Source organism: Ptychodera flava, chromosome 7 (assembly GCF_041260155.1).
Source record: "Ptychodera flava strain L36383 chromosome 7, AS_Pfla_20210202, whole genome shotgun sequence".
NCBI lineage: Eukaryota > Metazoa > Hemichordata > Enteropneusta > Ptychoderidae > Ptychodera > Ptychodera flava.
The window spans coordinates 43,132,847-43,157,862 of record NC_091934.1 but is presented as its reverse complement, the minus strand read 5'-3'; the positions used below and the strand labels follow the sequence as shown (position 1 = coordinate 43,157,862).

Below are 25,016 nucleotides of genomic sequence, written 5' to 3'. Positions count from 1 at the left end.
TTACTGCAGCCACAGACGCAAGTGATTCCATACAAGAATACTGGACTTCTCATAAAACACCCTGTTACTTGAAACCGTTTCACAAAATTACACAGGCATATTCCTGGGTGGAATCAGTTAATACCATCTGGTGAATGGTCAAACTTGCATCAATCACAAGAGGTTCCTCCAAAGCAGAGATGTTTGGAAAGCAAGTAAGTGGTCCCTCGCAATATGAATGTACATCCATTCTAACAACTTCTTGAGCTTTCAAACTCTAGATGTACTGATGACAGGTCGATCTACGCTGTGTGTGCAAATTAGAAGCCCAATGCTATATATACAACTTGCAGCGTCACCAACAAATTTGTCTTGTTCACTTTAATTTTTGAGTAACAACATAACTACAAAAATATTAACAACAACATCCACACTACTAATTCCATGTGTTGAAAACAATGGATTTGGCCAAAACTATGGTGTGGCTTTGTATGTGCAAATACAGGGGACTTGAAAATCATAGGGACTTACTGTATAACATATTCACTCTGTTTATGTTGTATTCCTGCAAGTCAACAAAACTTAATGTTGTCTTTTTTTGTTTTTTATCCTGGACAGTCTTTATAAAGTAACCCTTTACCTGCCAAGTTCATATCTAAGGAATGTAGAAATTTTGGTTACAAGTGGCAAAAATAAAAGTACAGGCAGTTACATGTAGTGTATGTGCCCATAAAGTTTGTGCAAAATATCCAGATTTTTTACTGAAACTAAATTTTCACAGCCGGCAAATTTTAGCTGACAACCGGTTGTTTTTGTCTGCTGTTGGCTATTTTCTACATCCCTGTATTTCACCATCAACTTGACCTGATGGTGAAATGTGACCTTTGTGGGTAAAGGGTTAATCAGGAATTGGCAGGTGAAGGGTTGATGGGAAAGCCAGAGTCAAGAACTTTCTTCGTTCTTTCAGACTGTAAATCTGCCTTCCGTTTGCAAGGACCATTTATCATCTTGGAGAAATTTGATGTCTTCTACAGTATACTAAGGTGAGAGTCACAAACTACATGTTCACAAGATTTGTGAGAAAATAAACAGTCCAATATTTGCGAATCATCAGTTTATAAAACAGCATTGAAATAGGTAGATTTCTAATTCTATGTGCATTTGTGCACCATTTAAGTATTTCACACATTTTTCTTGATACTGGTACATCACATTTGTTTTATCTATGTTAGTACTGATATGATCAAAAACACTGTAGCAGCCTGTGCATTATGCCCTTTTACTATATTCCTCAGTAAGCCTATCACCATGTTTTCACAATCGGCTGTTTATGTCATATTCTTCATTTTTTCCAGTCATTTTAACAACCTAGATAATGACATGAAAGAAGAGACATGGGATCTTCTCTTGAAAAGTATGTATTTCTTGTACCTACATTGTATGTTATCTCAACTGTTCCCCTTTCCACATTCTATCATATGATGTGATGTATGCTATGTTTGAGTTTCTCCCATGGTTCCAGATTTATAGGGGTCTGGATACTTCTAAGTTCTACACGCTATGCATGCCACATTGGTATGTAGATTATCAGGCCAATGTTGCTAGGCTGTGCACATTGTTCCAATCTTGTCAGGCTTGAAATACTTTGGTACACTCTTCAATTTGTTAGTCTATGTTCCCTTGGTGTCAGCAGATTGTCAGACTGATGTACATAGTCAAAAATAATACAGAATGTAGTGGTAGTCCCTGCTTTACCTAACTGTGGAATCATACAGTGTTTTGTCATTTTGATTGAGAAAATTTTCTCATTTTTAATATTTTACTGAAATGTTCATTTTCTCCTGTGATGTTCCAGTCCTATCCTGTAATCATTCAGTATGTATTAGTACTGTACAGTTATGTACATCCTTAGGCCAAAAAGAATAAATTGTGCTGTTCCAATAACATGGTTTTCAAAAATAGGGTAGGTAGGTTGGCAAGAATTTTTTTTTCAAAATATTTTTATTTTTAAATATGCATTTTTCTGGGGTTCAGGGTGGTCAAACACTGGCCCCAACATTTCCAGAAAAATGTATCATTCATATAAACAGTGTGCGAAATTAACGTCGGTCCGACGGTCCGAGACCGACAGATTTCTCGTCGGCCGAAAGTTTTTAGCAACATGTCGGTCCTTATGACCGACTGGAATTTGGAATAGATGATGGAAATTCTCCGTCAAGACCTGTAAGGGAACGAGCACAATTAACGGCAGGGGGGGGGGGGGCGGAAGAGAAAATATGTGGTGCATATATTTTTTACAGGCCCCCCTAACACCAGCAAAAATTTTAGTGGCCCCCCCCCCCCCCCATCACCGGCAACAAAATTTTGTGGCCCCCCCTCCCCAAAAAAGAAAGATTACTTAGGTACAAAGTTGTACACATATATATAATCCTTATAACTTAAATATATGCTTTAGTGAAAACAACATTCTTGCATTCTTGAAATAAATAATAACCAAATAAATATATAAATAATAAACAAATAAAATAACTTTACTTCAACTGAGTATCTGTATGATGTTTTCAGATGTTGGGGACTTAAAAGTCATGCACCTATCAATGTTTTCCACCGTGGGAGTGCGGGGCAACAGGGGATATTGATCGCACTTCGTGTCCTGGTAGACGTGTTCAAAACATAAACGGTTCATAGAAGAGTTTAATACAAAAAACCTACTACGAGTACAGTGCTATTGCCTAAACACATTTGGTTTTGAACATGGAGGTATTTTTACCTCCATGGTTTTGAACTACGCCCAATACAAGGATAAGATGTTACACGACAGCCCAATAGTGCTACCTGCAGTCGACAGTCAAGTTCACGTTTCGCTACGGTTGTTTCTGGACCACTAGAACATCTTGCTTGCTCGTTGGTCTTCAACCAAGTTCACAAAACGACTGTTAGCACGATATATATCGACATGATAACAAGTGTACATTTTATAAAACATAGCGGCTTTATCATAACAGTTTTGTCGAGTTGCACGATCCGTCATGTATACTCTCAGAGGCCGAGAGTAGGGCTTCAAATTGTTTTAATGTATACCGTTTTACGACAGGCATGCAAAACTCACCGTCATCCTGGGCTCTACGCCTAAATATCACAAAAAATTACGTCTTTTAGGATTTTACGGTATCATTAACTGATCGTGTCGCGATCGTTTTCAGCAGTATAGAGTGTCTGTCAAACTTTTCAGAATCATTTTAAAAGGCGATGGGACCCAGCAATCGCTCAGTCAAAACTTTTCAATCAGAAAATATGCATTCATTTCTGCGAGTGGCGACGTGTGCCATTCATGTTGTCTGGCATGCAATTTCTATTATCGAGAAAAAAGTTACGATACTTGGCCTTTTAATTAAAAGTATAACTTCACCTGTTTCTTCATGAATGCAACAGAGGCCACATTTAAGCACATTTATTTTTGAAAAATTTTGAAAGTAAGCCATACGTCATATCAAAATACATACCAAGTATTTTCTTCCTTCTGTTTTACATTATAATTAAAAGGACGTAGTGATCAATGTTTGCATAAACAATTATTCACACACTCCCCTTACTCATGACCGTTTTCAGGGTACTAAGGTATTCACTCACTTCTCTACCACTCACGTTGGCTAATTTCAGAAGTGATTTTCAGCTCGCCAACCATATTCAAATCACAATATCACATGCCCTGGTATTAGTCCCATAGCAGCCCCCCCCCCGCCCCGTGGTCGAAAACATTGATAAATGTGTGCGCATGACAGTGAGGAAGATGAGGGCTGTGATCTTTTTCAGATTCCAGATCATGTAGCTGAATGATGCATTGACTTACACTATTCTGCAATCTATGTGAACAATAGTCCTTTTGTATTAAAAAAAGGACATGAAAAATTAAATATTACAACATTCAAAAGTATAGTATTAGTCGAGAGAGTGTTTACTTTAATGATCGTTAACAACTGCATTTATTGAGGACCGGCAGTTTTCTGTAAGGACCTGAAGCTTTGGCTTGGTGCAGGCCCTTATGACCTGAAGCTATTTTCTCTTAATTTCGCACACTGCATATAAAAGGAATAAAAACATAAAAGACCCTCATTCAAACAAAAATAAAATGCCAAGTAATGAAGACATGATCCGTGTTTATGTAGCTCTAAACAGTTCAGGGTCTGCAGGTAAAAAATAGGGTAGGTTGAGTTTAATATCAGAACAGCACAATTTTTTTGTTTGGCCTTACAGAGCCACTACAGCCTCTGTATGTTGTATTCTTCCTCACAGTGCAAAGTAAACACACGACTGCACTGTCATCAGCAGTCCAGGATGGCGGTATGGACTCTCCATCCAAACACAAATTCCGGAATGCAGTCAAGATGATTTCATATCTACTCTGTCAGTTTGCTGAAACCTTGGAAGCGGAATATACCAAGCCATCCACCACAACACTGACGGGAAAGGTATTACATTGTCCTCTCATTTTTACCACTTTGTTTCAAACCATTTTTCTTTAGAGGCAAACTTGCTTTATAAAAGGGACATTTCCACATTGTACATTGCACGAAAGAAAAGTGGCAGTGGGTAAAGGATGTTGAGAAATTTATTTACTAAAATGCCATATCAGCATAGAAAATAAGCTATGATAATGAAACTGCACGTCCTAAAAATGGCTTGTTTCATTATACTTAGTGTCTTATCCTCAATACTGTAACAGTTCACTGGTACTTGTGGGTAATTTGCACATTATTTATTTTCATCTCTGTTTATCATTATCAGGGTCGCAAGAAATCTTCAAAGAAACCTGTCAGTGGTCTTGACTGGGAGAAAGAACGTGAAAATTTCATCCAGTCTGTTTTTCAAGTTGTCCAACTTCACCTATCTCGCGTGTGGGAACCGCCTGTCGTTGAAGAAGAATATGTCAAGTAAGTGGTGCCATGTAGGAATTGTTTGTACATTTTAAAGACTGTAGGAATTGTTTGTACATTTTAAAGACATAACACAAAATTTCAATAGTTTTCAAGAAGCAGAAATTCTCAACTCCTGAAAAAAGCAGGGTTTTGTCGTTATTCGGTATAGCGTTCAGGTTTGTCTTAAGATAGGGGCTCAAAGTGTCATTTGAATCAAGTTTGATGTTGTTTCAGTCAGATCCAGTTTCTAAATGACTCTGAGCTGAAACAACGTACATGCATTGTCATACTGGTACAAGATGCATTCATACCACTAGACAACCTCACAAACCAATCACAGCTAGTGTTCCTCAGCCTTCTTTTAAAACCAACTGATGGTGCCATAGGGATGTCTTTCATGTAGAAGGAAAGAGCTGCATGATTGGCTTAGTGGTAGATATTATCTGTTTGTTTTTCAACTGCATGATGACACATACAAGTAGTTATGTTAAAGTTGGCAAGTGGGTTAATGTTACTGGGGTACCGTATTCATCATACCAAGGTTCCCTTTTGTGTACCAATGTACTCAGATCAGGGGACAACAGAAATGTTATTTGGGTTCCAAAATTATTTAGATATTCCCCTAACTCAGCAAAATTACTTTTAACTGTGTGATACAGATTTCATTTCAGATTTCGCACATCCATTTACCTTCAAATGATGATAAGCAGGCTGGCACAATGATGGGTATATAAAGCGTGCCTTGGCAGCCTACTGTACTGAAAAACAAAAGCCACTTGCAAATTGTGTCAGACAAGATACTTTAACTACATACATCAGAGACTTTGTTACTTCATGTTAGAGTATTTCTCAGAGCATGTTGAAAGCTTCCCTTGTTGAAAATATTCATTTTTTGTCTTTTTATAGTTTGGTTGCCAATTGCTGTTACAAACTTCTTGAAAACCCAGACGTCTCCAGAGACAAAACAACAAAAGAGGCTATATTCCGGATACTTGGAACACTGGTGAAACGATACAATCATTCTCTCAGTGAGTACATACACATGTACATGTAACACAAAACATTCACCCATTCTTTGCATTATGAGTGTCCCATCATCATTAACCCTTTGAGTGCCAAAGTCAATTTTTGTCAACTATACAATAATATACCCCAGTCAAGTTTTTGGTTTTTGCCAAGATTTTTTAAAAAGTGTAGCCAATGGAATGTTATGTCAATTTAGTTCAAAATTATCAAAAAATTTACAGAAAAATTCATAAAAATTGGTAAAACGTTGCATAAAATTGGTAAAACGTTGCACTAAAATTTTTGAGGAAAAAATTACAGCACTCAGAGGGTTAACACAGTGACCCACTGTTATGAACTTAGGTGGTCTTCTCATCAATCGCCTGTTTTGAAACACGCTTTCCTTTGTGAATGAGCATGGCAAATTGTTTATCTTTGAATTTTGAACTCCTGTTACTATAGGCAGTCACTAAAGTCTTTCTTCTTAAACTAGTATGAGGCTCAAACTGAAAGACTTCAACTTTTTCACAAACTTTCCTCAGAGAAACTTGCAACCATATTCTCTCCAAATCAAGATGGAAAACCAGGGACCATTGTACAAACTTTGGTACCAGAGAAACAAACAATCCAACATTTACTGATATTTGAAAATCAAAATTGTCGCCATTTTTGTGTTAACTTGAGTGTGAAAAAATCCATTTTCACAAACTACAAAAGTGAAAACTTTATTTACTTTGAGAGCTTCAAACCAAGCCCCCACAAGCAGTGTATCAGAAAAGAATTGTAAAAATTTAGGCATTGGAATATCTGCCCCGAGGCACATTCTACCATAACTCATAAAACTTGACTGTATTTACAGGTGCTAGTTTGAAGATCATTCAGTTACTACAGCATTTTGAACACTTGTGCTGCCCTCTAGCCCAGGCTGTTGACATGTTTGTCAATGAGTTTGGTGTCAAGAGTGTTGTCAGTGAAATCATGAGGTGAGAATATCATCATTGTAGGATATGCTAAGCATTCAAGGAACCCATGATACATGTATGTGCTGACATAAACATCGTACCTTTTTCCATACATGTGTGTTAGAACCTTTGTCAAGACTGCGTCATAGAAAAATAGAACAGCAATCTGTGACAGCTATTTAGTTTGCCTCTAGAGGGCACTGAAATATATTTTGACTTTCTTGTAAAAGCCTTACAATGCAAGATTGATGAATACTTAAGGTTCCAAGACAAGAAATTGACCATTTTAAACTAACAATGCTCTAGTGTTTAATAAGCTCAGAACCCCCGTAAATTGTATATTTTCAGAAAGCCTAGATATAGGGGAACATTTCGGTAACCATAGTGTCACCATTGTTTACATAACTATCACGTGACAGGTAATTTGCATAACCTTTCAAAAATCGGTTTCCCTATGTCTTGTTTCAGTGCTTTGAGATATGTGGCTGAAATTCATGTGAGTGCAAGCTATCCTACAGGTCTTCAAAAGAATGTCTCAGAATTTTTTTAAACCTTCTTAAACAGTTTTTATGCCAGAAAAACTTCCAGAGCAGTGAATTTTACCATAGTTGATTTCTTTAAAATTGTGCTCCAAAAAAACTAAGCAAGATATAAAAAATCTGAGACACGCTTTGAAAGAGCATTGTAACAGCTTGCATTCCAGCAAGTTTGAGTCAGATATTTTGAAGTATTGAGACAAAACATAGGGAAAACCGACTTTTGAAAGGTTATGCAAATTATCTTGTCACGTGATAGTTATGTAAACAATGGTGACACTGTGGTTACCAAAATGTTCCCATATATGTAGGCTTTCAGAAAATGTATACTTTACGGGAGTTCTGAGTTTATTAACCGTTAGAGAATTGTTAGATTAGAAAGGTCACATTTCTTGTCTTGGAACCTTAATACTTATGCAAACCTATAATAGTTTAAATCTGGTATTTGAATGGACCGTTACACAAACAGAAACCCATGTGTGCAAACACGCATAGAAATACATGTATTTCTGTATTTGCTGGTACACATGGTTTGTTTGTACTGCCATCACATGATCTTCTGGGCGTACTGAGTCTGCAGAATGCATCGTGTCCTTTTTATCCTGGAGTTAAACATACCATTTAGCATTATCCTAGGGGGTACTGGTATGTGTCTGTTTATTCACTGTTGAAGGCACCCTTAGACAAGCATAGTTTTCTACCATGAGGAAAGTAAGGCCCAGTGCTCTTCAGATCTGCCTGTAACCTGTTTACTCCAATGCCCTGTGTACTGGCCCACAATCACTATTTGGGTTAAGGCAAAACCATTGTGATGATGTGATTGAAAACTTAAAATACTGTCAATCTCATCAAAGGAAACAAAGAAAGAACTTCATCATAACTACTGTCCATTGCAGTATTTCTTTGACCCAAATTTGATGTTTCATTTTCTGATCTGGTTCAACACTTGCCTTTCCATACAGAGAGATTGGTCGCATTGACCCCAAGGATTTGGCCAGGGACAATAGTGGCACCAAAGCCTACGCAGCATTCTTGGTTGAGATGTCCGAGAGAATCCCTGCAGAGATGCTGCCAAATATCAGTGTTCTTATTTGCCATCTTGACGAAGAGGTGAGTGGAGTGTTTTTCAAAAACCAGTACTTCTTGACAGAGTTGAATATTGTTGAACACCCACCCTAGATATCTCCTGTATCATTCAAGCCAAATTGACCCTCCACTGGCCAAAGAAAATTATCTTTTACTCTATAAAATTGCACGTAAAATGAGCCTGGTACATACAGCAGTATATACCCTGTATATACCGCTCAGTGCTGATAGCTGACTGATATAGCTGACTGAAAGAAAAACCAAGAAATTTCAAATTGGCACAAAGACTTCAGATACATAGGCAGAAGAGTTCAGTGGCCATCTGTACATTGAAAGTTTGAACTAATACAAATAATGGCGTCTGATAGGAAGTCGTTTATTATATTCAAATTCCCCAGACATACAACCAGGGTTGCCCCTGTTACTATCAATGCAATCTTATCAGAGGACATCACATATGGTACAGGGGTTCCCACACTATCTTCCCAAACCTTGGCAAGACACCGAACTGCTTATAAGGTTCATCTCTTCATACATTCATGCATGCTTTGGTGATCCCTATCTCTCATCATTGTTCAACAGTCCTATACCATGCGTAACGGTGTTCTCAGCGTAATGGGAGAGATTGTGATGAGAGTCTTGAGCAAAGAAGACTTGGAGAAGAAGGATAAAAGTGACAGAGACCAATTCCTTGATATTCTAGAGGTAAACTATATGAGCTTTCATTTTGATTTATAAAACCGCTGCATACAGAAATGTTTTGTTATATTTCATAGCATTGTCACTGCCATGTATATGTACAGTCTAACTAAGCTGTCAGCAGAAGAATGAGGATATGGTTTGTAAGTTGAACTCAAGTTGAACCCCAAAAATGTTTTATCTTCTTCTTGATATATTTTTATTACTTTTTGACTCAGGATCACATTCATGATATCAATGCATTTGTGAGGAGTAAAGTTCTTCAAATATGGTTCCGAATCTGTGAAGAGAAAGTGATACCGTTAAACCGATATAAGGATGTCATGAGCCTGGTGATTGGACGTCTGGAGGACAAATCAAGCATCGTCCGGAAAAATGCCATCCAGCTAATCAGTGCATTCTTGTCAGGAATCCTTTGCTGCCACGGTAATGTCCATAATCGGACGGTGTTTTAATGAGCATTCTGCATCTCCATATGAGATAGCGCCTCTTCAGTCAAGAAAATATGACTGGTAGCCACATGGCAAACTGACCAGCAATTTAGCAGGTCATTGAGCTTGATTGAAAATAATTTAGCAATTTATTTGCATAAATACCATAAATTTTGTCTGTGATTCTGCATGATCTTGAATGATTTGTTGTGATGTAATGCTTGTTTTGAGCACAGTCCTTTCAGTTAGGGGGCTTTAAAAAGACAGGAAATTTTGGAATTATTGTGTCATGTGATTTGCGATACGAAATTGAAGATTTGTATGTATGAACAGCTGTGTGTAACTCTAAACCAGTGTCAGAAATGCTCTGTTTAAAAAGATGGATTTAATAATTGGTGAATTTGTGTCCCTGTGTACAAGTATTGATATTATTGTCAACATTGATGAACCTCATTGCTGGCTGTTCTTTTAAATTTTCTCATTTACTTTTTCAGCACTGCAGTTTCATTGGTGCTGGAATTGACATAAAAGCCAGTGCATTTATTCTCTGTTCACAGCTTCCAGTTGAAGATCTGGAATCTAAACTTGAAGATGAGAAGAAGAAACTTCAAGAAATGATACCAGACCAACCTGTTGATCACATTATTGGTGAGTGATGATGGTATTCTGAGTTACATTACAGATATCATGATCTGTTACACTGTACAATATCGACAAATTGCAATTTTAGAAAATTAAAACCCTTTAGCTATCCATCTTGCAAGTAAACCCATGTATTTGAAGTTTCCACTTAAGGTTCCAAGACAAGAAATTGACCTTTTTAATTTAACAATTCTCTGGTGGTTAATAGGCTCAAAACCCCCCGTAAATTATACATTTTCTAATTCTAAAAGCCTAGATATAGGGAACATTTTGGTTATGTAAACAATGGTAACACTATAGCTATCAAATGTTCTCCTATATCTAGGCTTTCTGAAAATATATAATTTACGGGGGTTCTGAGCTTATTATCCACTAAATAATTGTTAGCTTAGAAAGGTCAATTTTTAAGTTGAGCACAAACTTGGTTTCCTTTCAGTCAAATCAATATGTAAAAGATTGACTGTTTTGAATTTTTTTCCTCATTGTTTTTCTTTCACCTTTCACTATTCCATCAGAATGAATGTGGCTCCAAATTAGAATTCATCTAAAAAAATGTAAAAAAAGTTTACATCCTCTTTCTAGCCATAAATGCAAAATTGTGCGTAAATAATGTATATAATGGTGAAACAAGTTGGAACTTAAAGAAACAAAGATTACATCTTCTTCGTGGTCATGTATTGTGATTTTTTTTGTCTTTGTCAGGCGTTGGAGTGAAGGCTGCATTAGCTTGGAACAAAATGGAGGCAGATTTGATCTCTACCGTCAGAGAGCTGTCCCAGTCTGAGGATACTGAGAAACAAGATATAAGTGGTGATGCAGATATTGACAGGTATTTCCAAGAAAAATATATTTCATGTTGTCACTGACATTTTGTTCCAGATAGCATGTCATATGCTAAGAGTAAGACTGAGTAAATTCAATGTAGCCATCATTGAGTAAAACTTGTTCCCAAAACACAAATGTTGCAAATTGACTTTTCTGAGAAGCAAAAATATATAATTTATATATATTTTAGGTGACTTTGCCACTATTCATGCATGTGAGCGTGGCAAGTATATCGTAATGTTTTCGATACTGAAGAGGACACTCTATCAAATGCATGGTGCCCATTTTGAAAAGATCCTCTGAATGTGAACATTTGTTTTCATAAAGTGTATCTCGTCAGATTACTAATTAGATTTATATTTTTAATCTTTTGTTGACTCAATCATTTCTGCATTACATGTTTAGAAATAAACCATGCCCAACACAGAGAGTTTAGCAGCAACATTCCAGTTATGAATGTGAAGCAAAAACATCCAAGGAATATCCATGCTGTTTTAAACCAGTGTAAATCTGTCTGATGACACTACTGGAAATTTGGTGAATTTCAGGACTTTATTGAAATTTTCCATGCGTCAGTCATATATCAGTAACTTGTATCAAAAAGCGGCGTGTCCTTGAGGTTCCGCTGGCTACCACTTAAAAAAATAAACACCTTTCTCCATCATTTCAAACAAGTTCAACTCGTTCTCCTCTTGTCTCCTACTTTCCCTACTTACAGCCTCCTGGACGGAATACTGAAGTTCCTTGAGGAGTCTCAATACCGGAAAGCTGTCTTGTTGCTACAGGCAGCCATGGATGAGTTTCCTGGCAACGAGCTGTTCCGACGACCACCACCGCCAAAGATGTCATTTGATGAGGATGGTGATGGAGCAGAAGTTGCTAATGACAATGATGGTGACAATGATGATAACAAGAAGAGTGAAAAGAAGGAAGATAGTGACAGGTTGAGTAATCAAAATATATCATCTTACTTCTTAGACTTTTGAAATATTTTGTAATGACTGGTCCCAGTCATAGCATGTCTGCAATACATCTGCATTCATTTTAGACTTCATGGCACATCATAGTGCAGAATGATACGTGATGGAATTTTGTTCTTTCAAAGGAACTATGTAAAGCCTGCTGAGCAAAATTTCATTCGAGGCTGTTCGCTCAGTTAGTTTACCCTTGTTTGTGTACGATCATTTTTCTGAGTTTATGTCTTAGCAAGGCATTGAGGAAAAAATCCAACATGTTTGATATTTTTGCCTTGCGAGGCAAATTCCTCACCGTGTGCCCCGGAGAAAGTCATTTTCCTCATGTCTTTTTGACTAAAGCGTGCGTGTGGCGATCACTTGACAGTGCAAAATATGAACGATCGCAGCCTGGCCCGTAGCATTGAAAACACAGTCGCTTGTGGTTCAATACACGGCGAAGGCTGCTGTACACATTAGAAAGATAGGTCAATCTATCTTTTTGTCATGTATTTTGATGGCATTCACCGTGAATCGAACCGCAACTGATTGTGTTTTCAATGGTACGGGCCAGGCTACGGGCAGTCGGTTTGCATTGTCTTATGATCTCCACACACATGCTTTAGTCAAAAAGATGTGAGGAAAATGACTTTCTCCAGCGCACACGGTGAGGAATTTGCCTTGCGAGGCAGAAATATCAAACATTTTGGATATTTTGCTCAACGCCTCGCGTAGACAAAAACTCATGAAAAATCGACCGCACATGGGAGTAAACTATCCGAGCAAACAGCCTTGAATGAAAGTTTGCTCAGCTAATTTCTCTTGTGTGCAGCAGGCTTAAAGTAGGGCAGAATGAATACGCTGTAGGTGATTTGATCATACAACTACCACCTTGTCTCTGTATATGCTCGACATTGATTGTCACTTGGGGTTTTTCTTTGTCATCTGTCTTGTCACAAAAGCTATGGTAAAAAGCTTTTTTTAAGTCATTAAAAATCAATTATGGAATTTTAATATCATGTGTGCCAAATGTAACAAATTGTACATTATTGTAGGTTCAGAAGAACAGACAATACTCAGCCTTATTCCGTGTAAACAAGTCCACAATCTCCATTGATAACAGTGAGTGAAAGCTAAAGCATGGGATGAAAGGGTCATAAGTAGCTCATCAGCATATACATTATGTAGACACGGTGTGTGTACATGTATATTATGTCTCTGTAAGCAAAGGTTAATGTCTGTCTGCCCACTTTCTCTGTCAGCAAGTTGAAAAAATTCAAATAATCGACTTTCACACAAAGTTCTGACTTTATATCCAGATATTTATATTTTTTTCTGTCTCTCTCTGTAAATCAGTCCTCAAGAAAATGGCACCAAATCAGAAAATCAGTTGAATACAGATGAGCAGCATCTTCTCAATACTCTAAAAGCAATTTATTTTGGTAAGTCAAGTAAAATGTATAAACAAACATTATTTTATGACTTTTGCGTATTTTAAAAGGAATATTTCTATTGACTGATGAGTGTTCAATCAATCATATTATTCATGTTTGAACAGTTCATAACTTTCTGTATCAAAAAGAAAAAGCGGCAAGAAGAAATAAATGTAAAACCAAGCAAATTGTTAGTTTACCACATTCCTTGTAAAGGGTCTGTAGCTGTAACTTTTGGTGAGTTTTTCACAATCTTTTTTTTCTTATGACACTTGAAAGTTCTTGTTCTACTCCCCAAAGCATATTGAGATACACAGTATTCAGCTTTTCAACTCAGCAGTGTTGTGTAAACAGTATTTTTATTGTTGACAAGTGAATTCTGGTCCAGACTAGAATTCAAATGTAAACAATAACACCACATTTTACACACATATACACATTGTTCACAAGCTAAATAGTTGATGCCTCAATAAGCTTTGTAGGGAGTTGAATTTGTCATACAAAATAAAAACAGTGTAAAAATTCATCAAAAAGTTCAGCTACTTGCCCTTTAAATTTATTTCTGGTAACTCACTTATACAAATGACTGGTTTGATGTAGGTTCTCAAGAAGATGACGAATCTGCCTTCCCTGCGCCAACTGAGTTGATATCTGATCCACAGGCTATAGCAGAGAAAGTACAGGGCAGTCAGAATTCTGAAGAAAGCAGTGACGTAGGGTCTGTTGTCAACGATGTGTCTAAACAACAGGTCCTTGTCATGTACCTGAAGGTAAGTATTCGGACATATTGTACTTACACCCCATGGCAGGTGATGGAATGTAATATGTTGTATATCACATGTTATGGCTTTACTAGAGCGCCCCCTGTGGTGGCATCAATAAACAAAAGTAGTTGAGTTTGACATGTGATGATGGGCGGAGTGAAAGAAACCTGCTTGTTAAACAACCCTGCCATCTTATAGTACACTGTGCCTCATTGACAAAGATCAGGACTCGAGTTTTTACACAATTTTTTAGTCCACCTCTTGTTTGGGCTCAATTTGAAGCTCTCGGGTTCAGCAAAGTTTCGTCATCTTATTTTTGTGAAAATAGAAAATTCATTTTTACCCCTCTAGAGTTGACACAGTGATGGCTGCTGTTTGAATTTCAAGTGTTGGTAAATGTAAGGTGACATGTTTCTTCAGTATCAAAATTTGCACACAGACCCCTGATTTTCATTCATGATTTTGAACCATTTCGTTTTAAAGTTACAGAAATGAATGTTTTAGCAAAGTTTTAATTCTTACAGTTTCGAGGTGTGTACTTGTACTACATTAAATTAATTGTGATCACTTTCATTTGATCATTTTAGGACTGTGTGACCTTTGCTAAGCAAATAAGGACTGCTGTACCATTACTATGCAAGCTTCTCAGTTCAAAGGTCGCCAGTGATGTCATGGAAACGGTGGAGTTTTTTGTGACTGCCTTTGAGTGTGGTCTGAGCAACGCCTTGGAAGGAGTACGGCACATGTTGACACTGATCTGGTCCAAGGAACAGGGAGTGAAAGACGCTGTAGTAGCAGCCTACAAGAGATTGTATCTCAACCCATCAGGAAATTCTCAGAGGTTTGTTTTGTCTTATAGCGCCAGAAGCTGTAACTTGTATTTGTTTCATATATCAATTGTAAATTCTTGTTCCTCTCCCAAAGCATGCTGAAATACCTACTATTTAGCTTGTCAACACAACTTCTGTATGCATAAAATGCACCGTTAATGTTTATATTTGAATTCCGGTCCAGACCAGAATTCACATGTCAATAATATAATATCAAAGCAGTTTGCACATGTTCAGGCTGATGACTGTGTTTGGCAATATGTCTTGAGGAGTAGAACATGATACAGTGGTTGATATTAAAAAACAAAAATGGTGGAAAAATCATTAGAAGTTACAGCTACTGGCCCTTTGTTAATGTGATCTCACTTTATTCCTTAGGCTGTAGACCACAAAACTATTGTTAAAATCTTCTATGTTTACCATCTTCGACAGCCAAACTTCTCAGACTCCTGTCTTTTTTTTTTTATTTTTTTTTTTTTAATTTATAATAATATTTATTGAAATTTTTGCAACCAACCTACAAAAAGTTGGTGATTGAATAGGTACATATTAAAATCGCGTCATACACAAACAAGCAGTTAAAATACAAAAATGCTTAAACTATATACAAAACATTAAAAACACGTTCGTAAGAAGACAGGCAGCTAAAATACAGAATTGCAAGTACTATCATACAAATCAAGACCTCATTGGTAGTTGTATAGAGCATATGGTATAAAACTATTTTTAAAACGCTTAGTCCGGCATCTGGGAATACTGTATTGTTTTGAATGACGGGTCCTCCTTGTGGAGATTGGGTTGAGCAAATAATTCAACTTATCATTACCGTTACACGTTTTCCTAAAAAAAGTTTGACACAATGTATCCCTTCTCTGGTGTAAAGACATGTTATTTTGAATACAGTCTTGATATTGCTGGTTTGGAAAGATAATCTTAAATGCTCTTTTTGAACGGATTCAAGGAGCTGAGATTGTTCATTTGTGAGTGCATTATGCCACAGAGGACAAGCGTATTCAACCACAGGGCGGATAATTGACGTATAATACATCAATAACTGTTTGGTATTCAACCCGATCTCTTAAGTAGAGTAAGAAAGTACAATCGTTTCGATGCTTTACTATAGATATAGTTGACATGGTCTGACCAGGAAAGAGTGTTGTTAATCATTACACCAAGGAGTTTGTGAACAGATATTCTTTCAACGACAGTATCATTTATACTGATAGGAGGAATATCATATTTGTCTTTCTTGAAGGTTACTATCATGTCTTTAGTTTTGTCTGGATTTAACTTCATGTTGTTTGCATTAGACCAGTTATATGTGTAGTTCATTGCCCGTTGCATACATGTATTTGATCCAGTTGGCGTAATCTCTGATAAAGTAGTGTCATCCATGAACTTGTGTGACAGAGTTTGTGGTTTCAAGTCATTAATCATAATAAGGAATAGCAAGGGACCCAGCCATGAACCTTGGGGCACTGATCCATTCAGAATTCAGAATAGCCCAGTCAGAGACTTCTTTACCAAGAATAACACGTTGTTGTCTATGACTGAGGAAAGCAGCAATCCATTGAACTAGAACTGGTGAAACATCTATTTTCAATTTTTCCAATTAGGATGTTATGGTCAATCAAATCAAAAGCTTTGGAGTAGTCCAGCAAAGCAATATGGATAGTATTTCCTTGTTCAGCAGCTGAGTACCAATGGTGAAACATGTCGATTAAGCAATGTGTGGTTGAAGTACCTTTGACTGCGCCATACTGATTTGGATCAAGCTTTCCCTTTATCGCTTCCAGAAGCCAGTTACCAACAAAAGATTCCAATAATTTACATAAAACAGATGTAAGAGCGATTGGTCGCAGGTCTTTAGACAAATTACGCGGTGGATTAGTTTTGGGGATAGGACAAACATTAGCTGTTTTCCACATTTGGGGAACATATCCTTCCCGAATAGAGCTGTTAAAAATTGCACAAATGGGTTTGGCAAGTGAGTCAGTAAAATCCCGCAAAACCCAATTTGGAATGGAGTCGGGACCTACTGCTTTGTTTACCTTGATATTGAACAACTTTTTCTCAACTTCGTGTACTGAGATGATAAACTGACTAGGTGTTTGATCCTCATATTTGGATACCCTTGAGGGATCTAGTGGCTGGAGTTGTGCACTGACACTTTGGAAAAATGAATTGATTTGGGTGGCTAGTTCTTTGGAATTGCCATTACAGACTTCGTTTGCTAACCCCTGAAGACTATCTTTCCCTTGTTTACCTTTCCCAATAATTTCTTTTGTATGTTTCCACCACTGTCTTGGTTTGTGCTGTGTAATTCTTCGACTTTGCCGAGGTAAAAAGTAGATTTCAATTTCCTAGTTAGACGGTTGATTTTGTTTCTAAGTCGTTTGAATTCAGCCATGTCACTACGGTGCCATGCAGTTTGTCTTTGCTTAATCAAGTCTCTGTACTTGTCAGAAATCCATGGTTTGTCAGTTGTGCATCTACGGGAAATTCGTGTTGGCAAGTATTCATCAATAAGGGAGTGGATGGTATTGTAGAAATAGTCAAACTGTTCCTGACATGTTTGTAGATGATATAACGGAAACCAGTTCACTTGCTGCAGGTTGTTGGCAAACGCGGCTTTGTCTTGAGGTCTATTCGATCTAACTGTGGCGTTGACAATTTTACCAGGCTTAAACTTCGATTGTGGTTCTGGTAGACACACAACGGTGTTATGATCAGACTTGCCGAGGGGTGGGAGAACTATAGGTGTCTTGTATAGATTTTCCATGTTGGTGAAGGTTTTTCTAGTATAGCCGTATCTCTGGTTGGATTGGAGACAATCTGTTTGAGTTGATGGCTTCGTTCGATGTTGCCTTCTGGAAGCTTGTTGAAGTCACCCAGGACAACAATACCACTGGATGGGTGTTTGGAAAGAATATAGTCGAGTGAATTAATAATATGCCTGCTCATCTGGTTGTGATTGTCTCCAGGTGGGTGATAAATAGACCCAATGGTAATGTTGGAGAATTGACGCGGAAGTCGCTTGGGTCTCAATGTGATCCAAACCGATTCAAACTCATTGCTTTCAAGTTCAGGCCAGATTTTAAAGGGTATGTCAGATTTAATATAGTTAATTATTCCGCCTCCCCTTCGCCCTTTCCTATCACGTCGAATCATGGTATAGCGGTCATATCAAGGGCTTCGTCAGGTATGGAATCTGAGCACCATGTTTCAGTAAGGCAAGCTACATCAACGGCATGCATCTTCAAATTACTTGTAGCTCGTCTAATTTGTGGTAATACATCGCACATTTGTATTCAACAGATGTGGCAGTCCCATCTGTTGGTTGGAATAGTGACAAGGTTGCTGACGTTAGCAGACTTGATTTGATTGGTTGACTTACTGATAGCACGATGTCTTTGCAATTACAAGTAGTGCATGATCTTAATACATGAATATTCATCATTGATAATGAGTACTCGTAGTCTGATCTGCATAGACTTTTCATAGATTAATCCTTTTTCCCAAGTTGTATTTTATTTCTATGGTTTGTCTATGGAGCCTGGTAGAAAGAGGAGTAATCTGATATGTCCCATTTTCCATGCATCAGATTTTCAAAATGAAATGTACTGCTATGGCAATTATCAGTGCAAGTTATAACTTATCATTATTGTATGATAGTTCTTCAATTCTAAAATACTTTACTTTGAGCCACTTAAACGTTTTACTTTGTTTCATTCTGCTCACAAATAATGGCAAGGTACATGAAGCCATGTTTAAATCATCAGTCCTCTGTTGTCATTCAGTTGTCTTTGTCATCATTCCATAACACTTCCACTCGCTGCAAAGTTTGGTTAGATTAGACTACCCACAACGCTCTCTTACTGTCATTGAGTCTTGCTATACAAGAAGCAGTGATCACCTAATCTTTGAGCAATAACCAGCTTTATTTTATAAACTTTAAACATATATCTTTTAATTCGTTCAATGTGATTCTTTCAATCAAAATTAACGAAATCCTTGTAAAGGGTTACCTTCAACTTGTTAAATATAGGCAGTGTTTGATAGATCATACTTTAACCTGTTCAACCACATTCCTTGTAAACTGGTCCACAATCACCATTGATAACAATGGGTTTGGACTAAACCATAGTGGTGAAAGGGTTAAGTAGTGATGTTTGTCAGAATCTTTGCTTTCACATTGAAGAAAGTTGTAGATGACGACATCTTGTTGATAAAAAAAGTTGAAGTATGATAAAATGAGCATTGCAACAGTAGTGTTAGTTGTACAATGTATTATTTATCCATTCCTTCTCTGACATCTCACTATCCAGAGCCATGGCAGTTGCCGTTGTGAAGAACTTGACAGCTCTGACCATAGGGGCCACCGTTGGAGAGTTGAAATCCTTGGAAGAGCTGATCTCGGAACTTGTCAGCAACCAAGAAATCAATAGCCATGTGATTCAGGTTCTGTGGGAGAGATTCACCATGAAGATCCAAAACACAACGGTTGATGAGAGCAGAGCGGCCTTGATCTTGCTTGGAATGGCTGCAAAGTTAGTGTCAAGTCAAAATTGTGCTTTCTCAATCAGAATACAAAGCTGTTACAATAGCATATACCTTTTTTTCTGCCAGACAGTATCACTTGCGCATCTGCAAAGTCGGTACAAAACAGTACGTGAGCAAAAATCATGTGTATTGTCACCCTCTTGACTTAGTCATGTTTTCAGTATCTATGTTTTCAGGGGCTTTCAAATGTTCAAGTTTTGTTAAAATGCGCCATATGGGATATATTGTGCTTCACTAGTTCAGTGTTGTCCTTAGAAGCCGGGTGCCGGGGTGAAATAACCCGGCTGTTTTGCATTTTTTCCCGGCTACTTTTAACGTCATTAGATTACTTTATAGACCTGTAATTTTGGGATTGCACTGCCAGCTGTTAGACGGCACACGCGTACGATTAGCAGTTTCGCGACCCCTTTCCCCGCATGGTACCGCACAAACATAAAACAGTTTCTAAATACCCGTTTGTGGCTTCTTGAGCCCGATCTTTTATTTGTTAAATAGTGTGATTGGCTGATGGACGCGCCTATTGTGCTGTCTTTGTTACGAGCAGTGTAATTGGTTTGATTAGTATGAAGGTCATCTTAGGTCATTTTTAACGATGGCGTCAAAAAGAAATGTGGCGTCGGCCACTGGCACCTTGCCGATGGAATATTTTACCAGAAGAAAGCCCGTTCGAAAGGTATACTTGATTCCAAAAAGATATTTAGTTTATGTATGAAAAACTTCAATTTCGCTGAATTTGTGAGAAAAAAGCGCCGAAAAGATGTGATTTTGATCGACGATTCGAAGTTCACGAGACTGCAGCTAGTTTTCCGCCGCCGCGCCGGCTGCCAACGTCAAGGTCACTACGAATATGATCTTCTCAACAAATCAAGTTATTCTCAGAGCAATACCGACGCATTTTCTAGATTTAAAAAAAAATGAGCTAGAACTGATTTTTTTAGAAGCAACTGTTTATTTGAATGGGTATTTTTTTTCATTGATTATTTTTACGTACTAGAATCCACGGTCACAGGCATGTGTGTTGCCGACCGGCGCATCATCGTCACGGCTCACGGCTTCACCGTGACGCTAATCCCCTGTTGCTTATAACAGGACAATACGTCGTGGATTCCGGCATGGGTTCAATTTCACTGCGCTTCTCCATGTTCTCCATGTTGGGTTGCCCGATAGTGTCTTTCGATGGACCCTCTGAATCATTTTTTTCACGGACTCGTGGAGCAAATTTGAAAGAAAATAGAGTTGCTTCCTTCCGACGCCTTGCAAAACTGCTTTGATCAAATTTGGGGACAGCGAGAGGCGATGATCGTGCGCGGTTTTGCATTTAATTTGTTGCAACATTTCTGTCAATCACTCACTTTTGTGTCATAAGTTTCAGAAACTATCGCTAGCTTGAAAATTAGCAACTGACATGGTAACGTGCCTCTGACTCGACGATGCCGATTTTTCAGACTACACTCAGAGAATCCGAAACTTTCCACATAAAATGAGTGATTGACAGAAATGTTGCAACAAATTTAATGTTAAGCGGGCACTCATCTCGTCTTGTTGTCGCCTAAGCTCAGTCGCGGAGAGTGCTTTCGCAACCGTTTGCGTATAGAAAACTCATAACAATGAAAAAATGCGTAGAGACTCAATCCAATGCGATCGACTCTCTACGCATTTTTTCATTGTTATGAGTTTTCTATATACGCATTTTTTTTCGTAAATGCGAACACTGTTACAGTGAATTATCTTACCGATGTTGTTCTTAAGAAAAGCGAATGTGTTTTGATTAGAATAGAATGAGTTTGATGGTTTGGGGAAACTACTATGTGGTAATGAAGAATGGGAAATGAGCAATGAAATGAGCAGACAGCGGGTGATTTAAGATTAAATGTTACATCTTCACTGCAAATGAAACCATAAGTGTGTCATAAATAATACAACAAAACAAAATCATGTTTGTTTGTTGTATGTGAGCCACGTCTAAGACACACAACAAAAGTACTGTTTCAGTCTCAGCTAAATGTCACCTCAGATGCCACCAGAGAACACCATTTCCACTCCAAAATTTCATTTTTCGCCCCCCTCTCGCGCTCTCCACCCCACCCTTGTTCGCTATGCTCACTCGCCGCTCGGTCGCTTCGCCTCGCAGTCCACCCGTCTACTTTCTTAAATTACCCGGCTACTTTTAAATATAAGGACAACACTGCTAGTTGAAACCATCTTGACCTGATGGTGTATGAACTTTGCAGGATAAAGGGATACTGTAGCAACACTTCAAAAGTAGGCATCACTGTGTTTTCTTTAGGTGTTCACTTCTTATTTTTAAGAAAATTATCTTTCTTTGCACTTAATGAAAAGGCTTTTTTGGAGATATGGCGCCCTTTATGTTGTCCCGCGGAAACATTTAGCTGAATTGGTTAAAATGTTGTATTATTAGATTAACTAGTCTTACTGAATAATAAAACTGAAATATAGTAAAAACAATTTGACAGATTTTAGACAACACAAGTCCCTGTATTGTAATATATTAGTTTTGTGATCTACTTTTGAAAATATCAGAAAATATAGCAACGTCTCAATGAATAGTGGTTTTATAAAAAGAAAAAGTTTGGCCAAATTTTGATATTTCCATTACAAATGTCATGATCTGAAATCTACGTTTTCTTTAAACTCTCGTAAATTAAGCCCACAATATATAGATTTCGAATCAAATGAAAAAATGGGGTCACCGCACAATTTTTTAAGATATTGGCATTTTTAATACAAAAAATGCTACACTGAAGTGCCCTCTAGCAACGGATCCCTGTTTAGTGTGATATATTCGAAACTTTTTAATAGGTATTCAATAAAGTTTAGTTCACTTAAATACTGCAAATAATCCCACATTTGTCACACTTAAAACGGGCCTGTTACACAAAGTTTGCTATCTTTGTGTGAACTGTTTTGACAAACCAGATTAGAAAGTCGCATCTCAAAGTAATTGTATGCTATATCGCGACAAAAAGACCACTTCTGGAAAGAACGCTCGCGGAAAGAACGTTCGTACGCGTGCGCAAATACGATGCGCAGTACAAAAATTCGCATTACCCGCAACCTACGTTAAGCAGTGACTATTCAATTTTTTTGGTCGGGGGGCATCAGACCCATAATTTACAAGCGAAAGGGGTGTTTGTATTCACACAGAAATATATTTACAGCGGAGGCGACTGGAAACTGGACACCCAATTTGCAAATTACCCAGCTGTATTGCTGGCCATATAGTGAATTCACTTGGTAATTAGTGAGTGACTTTGTTAACTTGCCAGCGATATCGTTTTTCATTTCAGTCAGATGCAGACACTTTGTGCAAGCAGGGGTATGTTGCCATAAAGCTTAACTGGGTTTGTATAATTCAGTATAGGGGTGGCTGCTTGTTGCTTCATGGGATTCAAAATGAATAAAGATAATAATAATATCTGGAATAATATCATACAGTGGAGCCAAAGTAAACCACTCAAGAAAGATATTTCATCAAGCTACATTTGGTCTCATTTACTGCTGTCTGAATTTCAACAAAATCTCCATCACGTTCATGAACTGCTAGTGTTGTGTTAGGAATGAGTGGTTTCTTCCAATAGAACAGCCAATGATTGGATAGGCGAGTCCCAAAACCCGGACCGAGACGAGTCGAGTCAAGACCATAATGACCCCTCAGGCCAGGCGTTGTAAAACATCATATATACAACACTACAGAAAGCTTGCAGTTTATTGACAGTGTCAAAGATTGATGCACAAAGCAAGATATAGCACAAAGATTGGAACAACTGAAAAAGATTTGTTGAGGTTTTTCAACTTGAGTTCAAGGCGAGCTCGAAACATGCGAACTGCGTCGGCATTTTGGCCTAAGCGATAAGCGCCAGATTCAGATTCTACTATGATATCTACGGTGAATTCAAAATAGGTAACCTTGTATTAGAAACATACATACAGGAGATTTAAGTAATCATTTTTTAGAAATTAGATTCACCATTTATAAACACATTATAGGAAAGTAAACTGAGAGCTCATATGTTTAATTTTATTACAGTGGCTCTGCACCATCTTTCTACATTACCGCACGGTTTGATGGAGGGACTGTGATTACCGATAGTACATTCATGTATATGTGTGTGGAATTTGAGGCAGCCTCAGATTAAGATTCAGATTCGGAGGGCTATGTAACCACTGACTAGAATGTACGAAAATGAACAAGCATAAGTCGAATGTAGGAGTGGGATATCACTTCTTTGACTAACTAAGACAGAAGTGGAACAACGTCCTTTTTCCCGTGGCATTGATACAGATGCTGCCTATGTGCAAAAAAACCGTAACTTTTCTATCAGTAAGATAGGAGGTCTTTTGGTCTCGTCTCGACTCGTCTCGGTCCGGGTTTTGGGACTCGCCGATTGGATATGACTTTTTGGCAGCAAAACTTCAGAGGCCGATGATCAGTCAAAACAATGTGTCCCGGGCAGACTGTGTGTCTGGGGAAATTGAAAACAACTGCACTGCAGACAGTCTGTCTGGGGAAATTAAAAACAGCTGCACTGATCTTCATATAACTAACGAGACACTGTGATAAGGTCAAAATATGTACAAGAATTTTGTTTGGTCTGCAGAGGATAAATTACAGTGACACCAGTTTTTCCTTTGATTATGGTATAGGTAGGACAAATAAGTTGTCTGAATAAGACTAGTGCATGAACCAGTGCGTGGTAATGTTATCTCAATCTTCACCACAGAGTGCCAATCATAAACTCTCATTTATAACCCTTGGAAGAGCTTGTTTTTCATTTGTACAAGCAAAATTTCTGACTGCATCAAGTTGGCTTAATCAACAGTAAAGTGGCCTCCAAAGTTGCAGTGTCTCTACAGTTCAAAGTTACATGTATTAGCCGAAATGATCACTTCTCCTGGACCTCACTTTAAACTCGTTTGGGTTGTTTGGGTGTAAACTGAAACCACGAATGAGGCCAGACAAAGAGTCTCCACATGACTACACCCCACTCAGAAGGGAACCAGCTGCACTATTTGGAAGAAACCACTCATTTACAACACGTGAAATCGACACAAACAAAAATAATTTTATTGAAATTCAGAGAGCAGTAAATGAGACCACAAGTGTAGATTGAAAAATTATCTTTATTTTAGTAGTGTAGTGTATTATATCCCCATTATATCAACACAAATATCATAATTATCTTTATTCATTTTGAATCCCATGAAGCAACAAGCAGCCACCCCTATACTGAATTATACAAACCCAGATAAACTTTGTGGCAACATACCCCCTGCTTGCACAAAGTGTCTGAAGCTGACTGAAATGAAAAACGATATCGCTGACAAGTTACCAAAGTCGCTCGCTAATTACCAAGTGAATTCGCTATATGGC

The 25,016-nt window shown here is 37.8% G+C and overlaps 1 protein-coding gene across 1 annotated transcript in view; it reads left to right on the top strand.

Annotated features, from left to right (window-relative positions):
* The first annotated feature begins 906 nt into the window (after positions 1 to 906).
* LOC139136519 (condensin complex subunit 1-like) overlaps positions 907 to 25,016 on the top strand; it is a 29,353-nt gene continuing 5,243 nt past the window's right edge. The window contains exons 1-16 of the mRNA XM_070704243.1: positions 907 to 1,022; positions 1,335 to 1,393; positions 4,234 to 4,448; positions 4,765 to 4,910; positions 5,802 to 5,923; positions 6,760 to 6,883; positions 8,361 to 8,508; positions 9,067 to 9,189; positions 9,592 to 9,609; positions 10,172 to 10,262; positions 10,959 to 11,085; positions 11,800 to 12,024; positions 13,391 to 13,476; positions 14,068 to 14,237; positions 14,819 to 15,072; positions 19,390 to 19,611. Coding sequence (XP_070560344.1) covers positions 907 to 1,022; positions 1,335 to 1,393; positions 4,234 to 4,448; positions 4,765 to 4,910; positions 5,802 to 5,923; positions 6,760 to 6,883; positions 8,361 to 8,508; positions 9,067 to 9,189; positions 9,592 to 9,609; positions 10,172 to 10,262; positions 10,959 to 11,085; positions 11,800 to 12,024; positions 13,391 to 13,476; positions 14,068 to 14,237; positions 14,819 to 15,072; positions 19,390 to 19,611 — 2,246 coding nt within the window. The remainder of the gene's footprint in view (positions 1,023 to 1,334; positions 1,394 to 4,233; positions 4,449 to 4,764; positions 4,911 to 5,801; positions 5,924 to 6,759; positions 6,884 to 8,360; positions 8,509 to 9,066; positions 9,190 to 9,591; positions 9,610 to 10,171; positions 10,263 to 10,958; positions 11,086 to 11,799; positions 12,025 to 13,390; positions 13,477 to 14,067; positions 14,238 to 14,818; positions 15,073 to 19,389; positions 19,612 to 25,016) is intronic.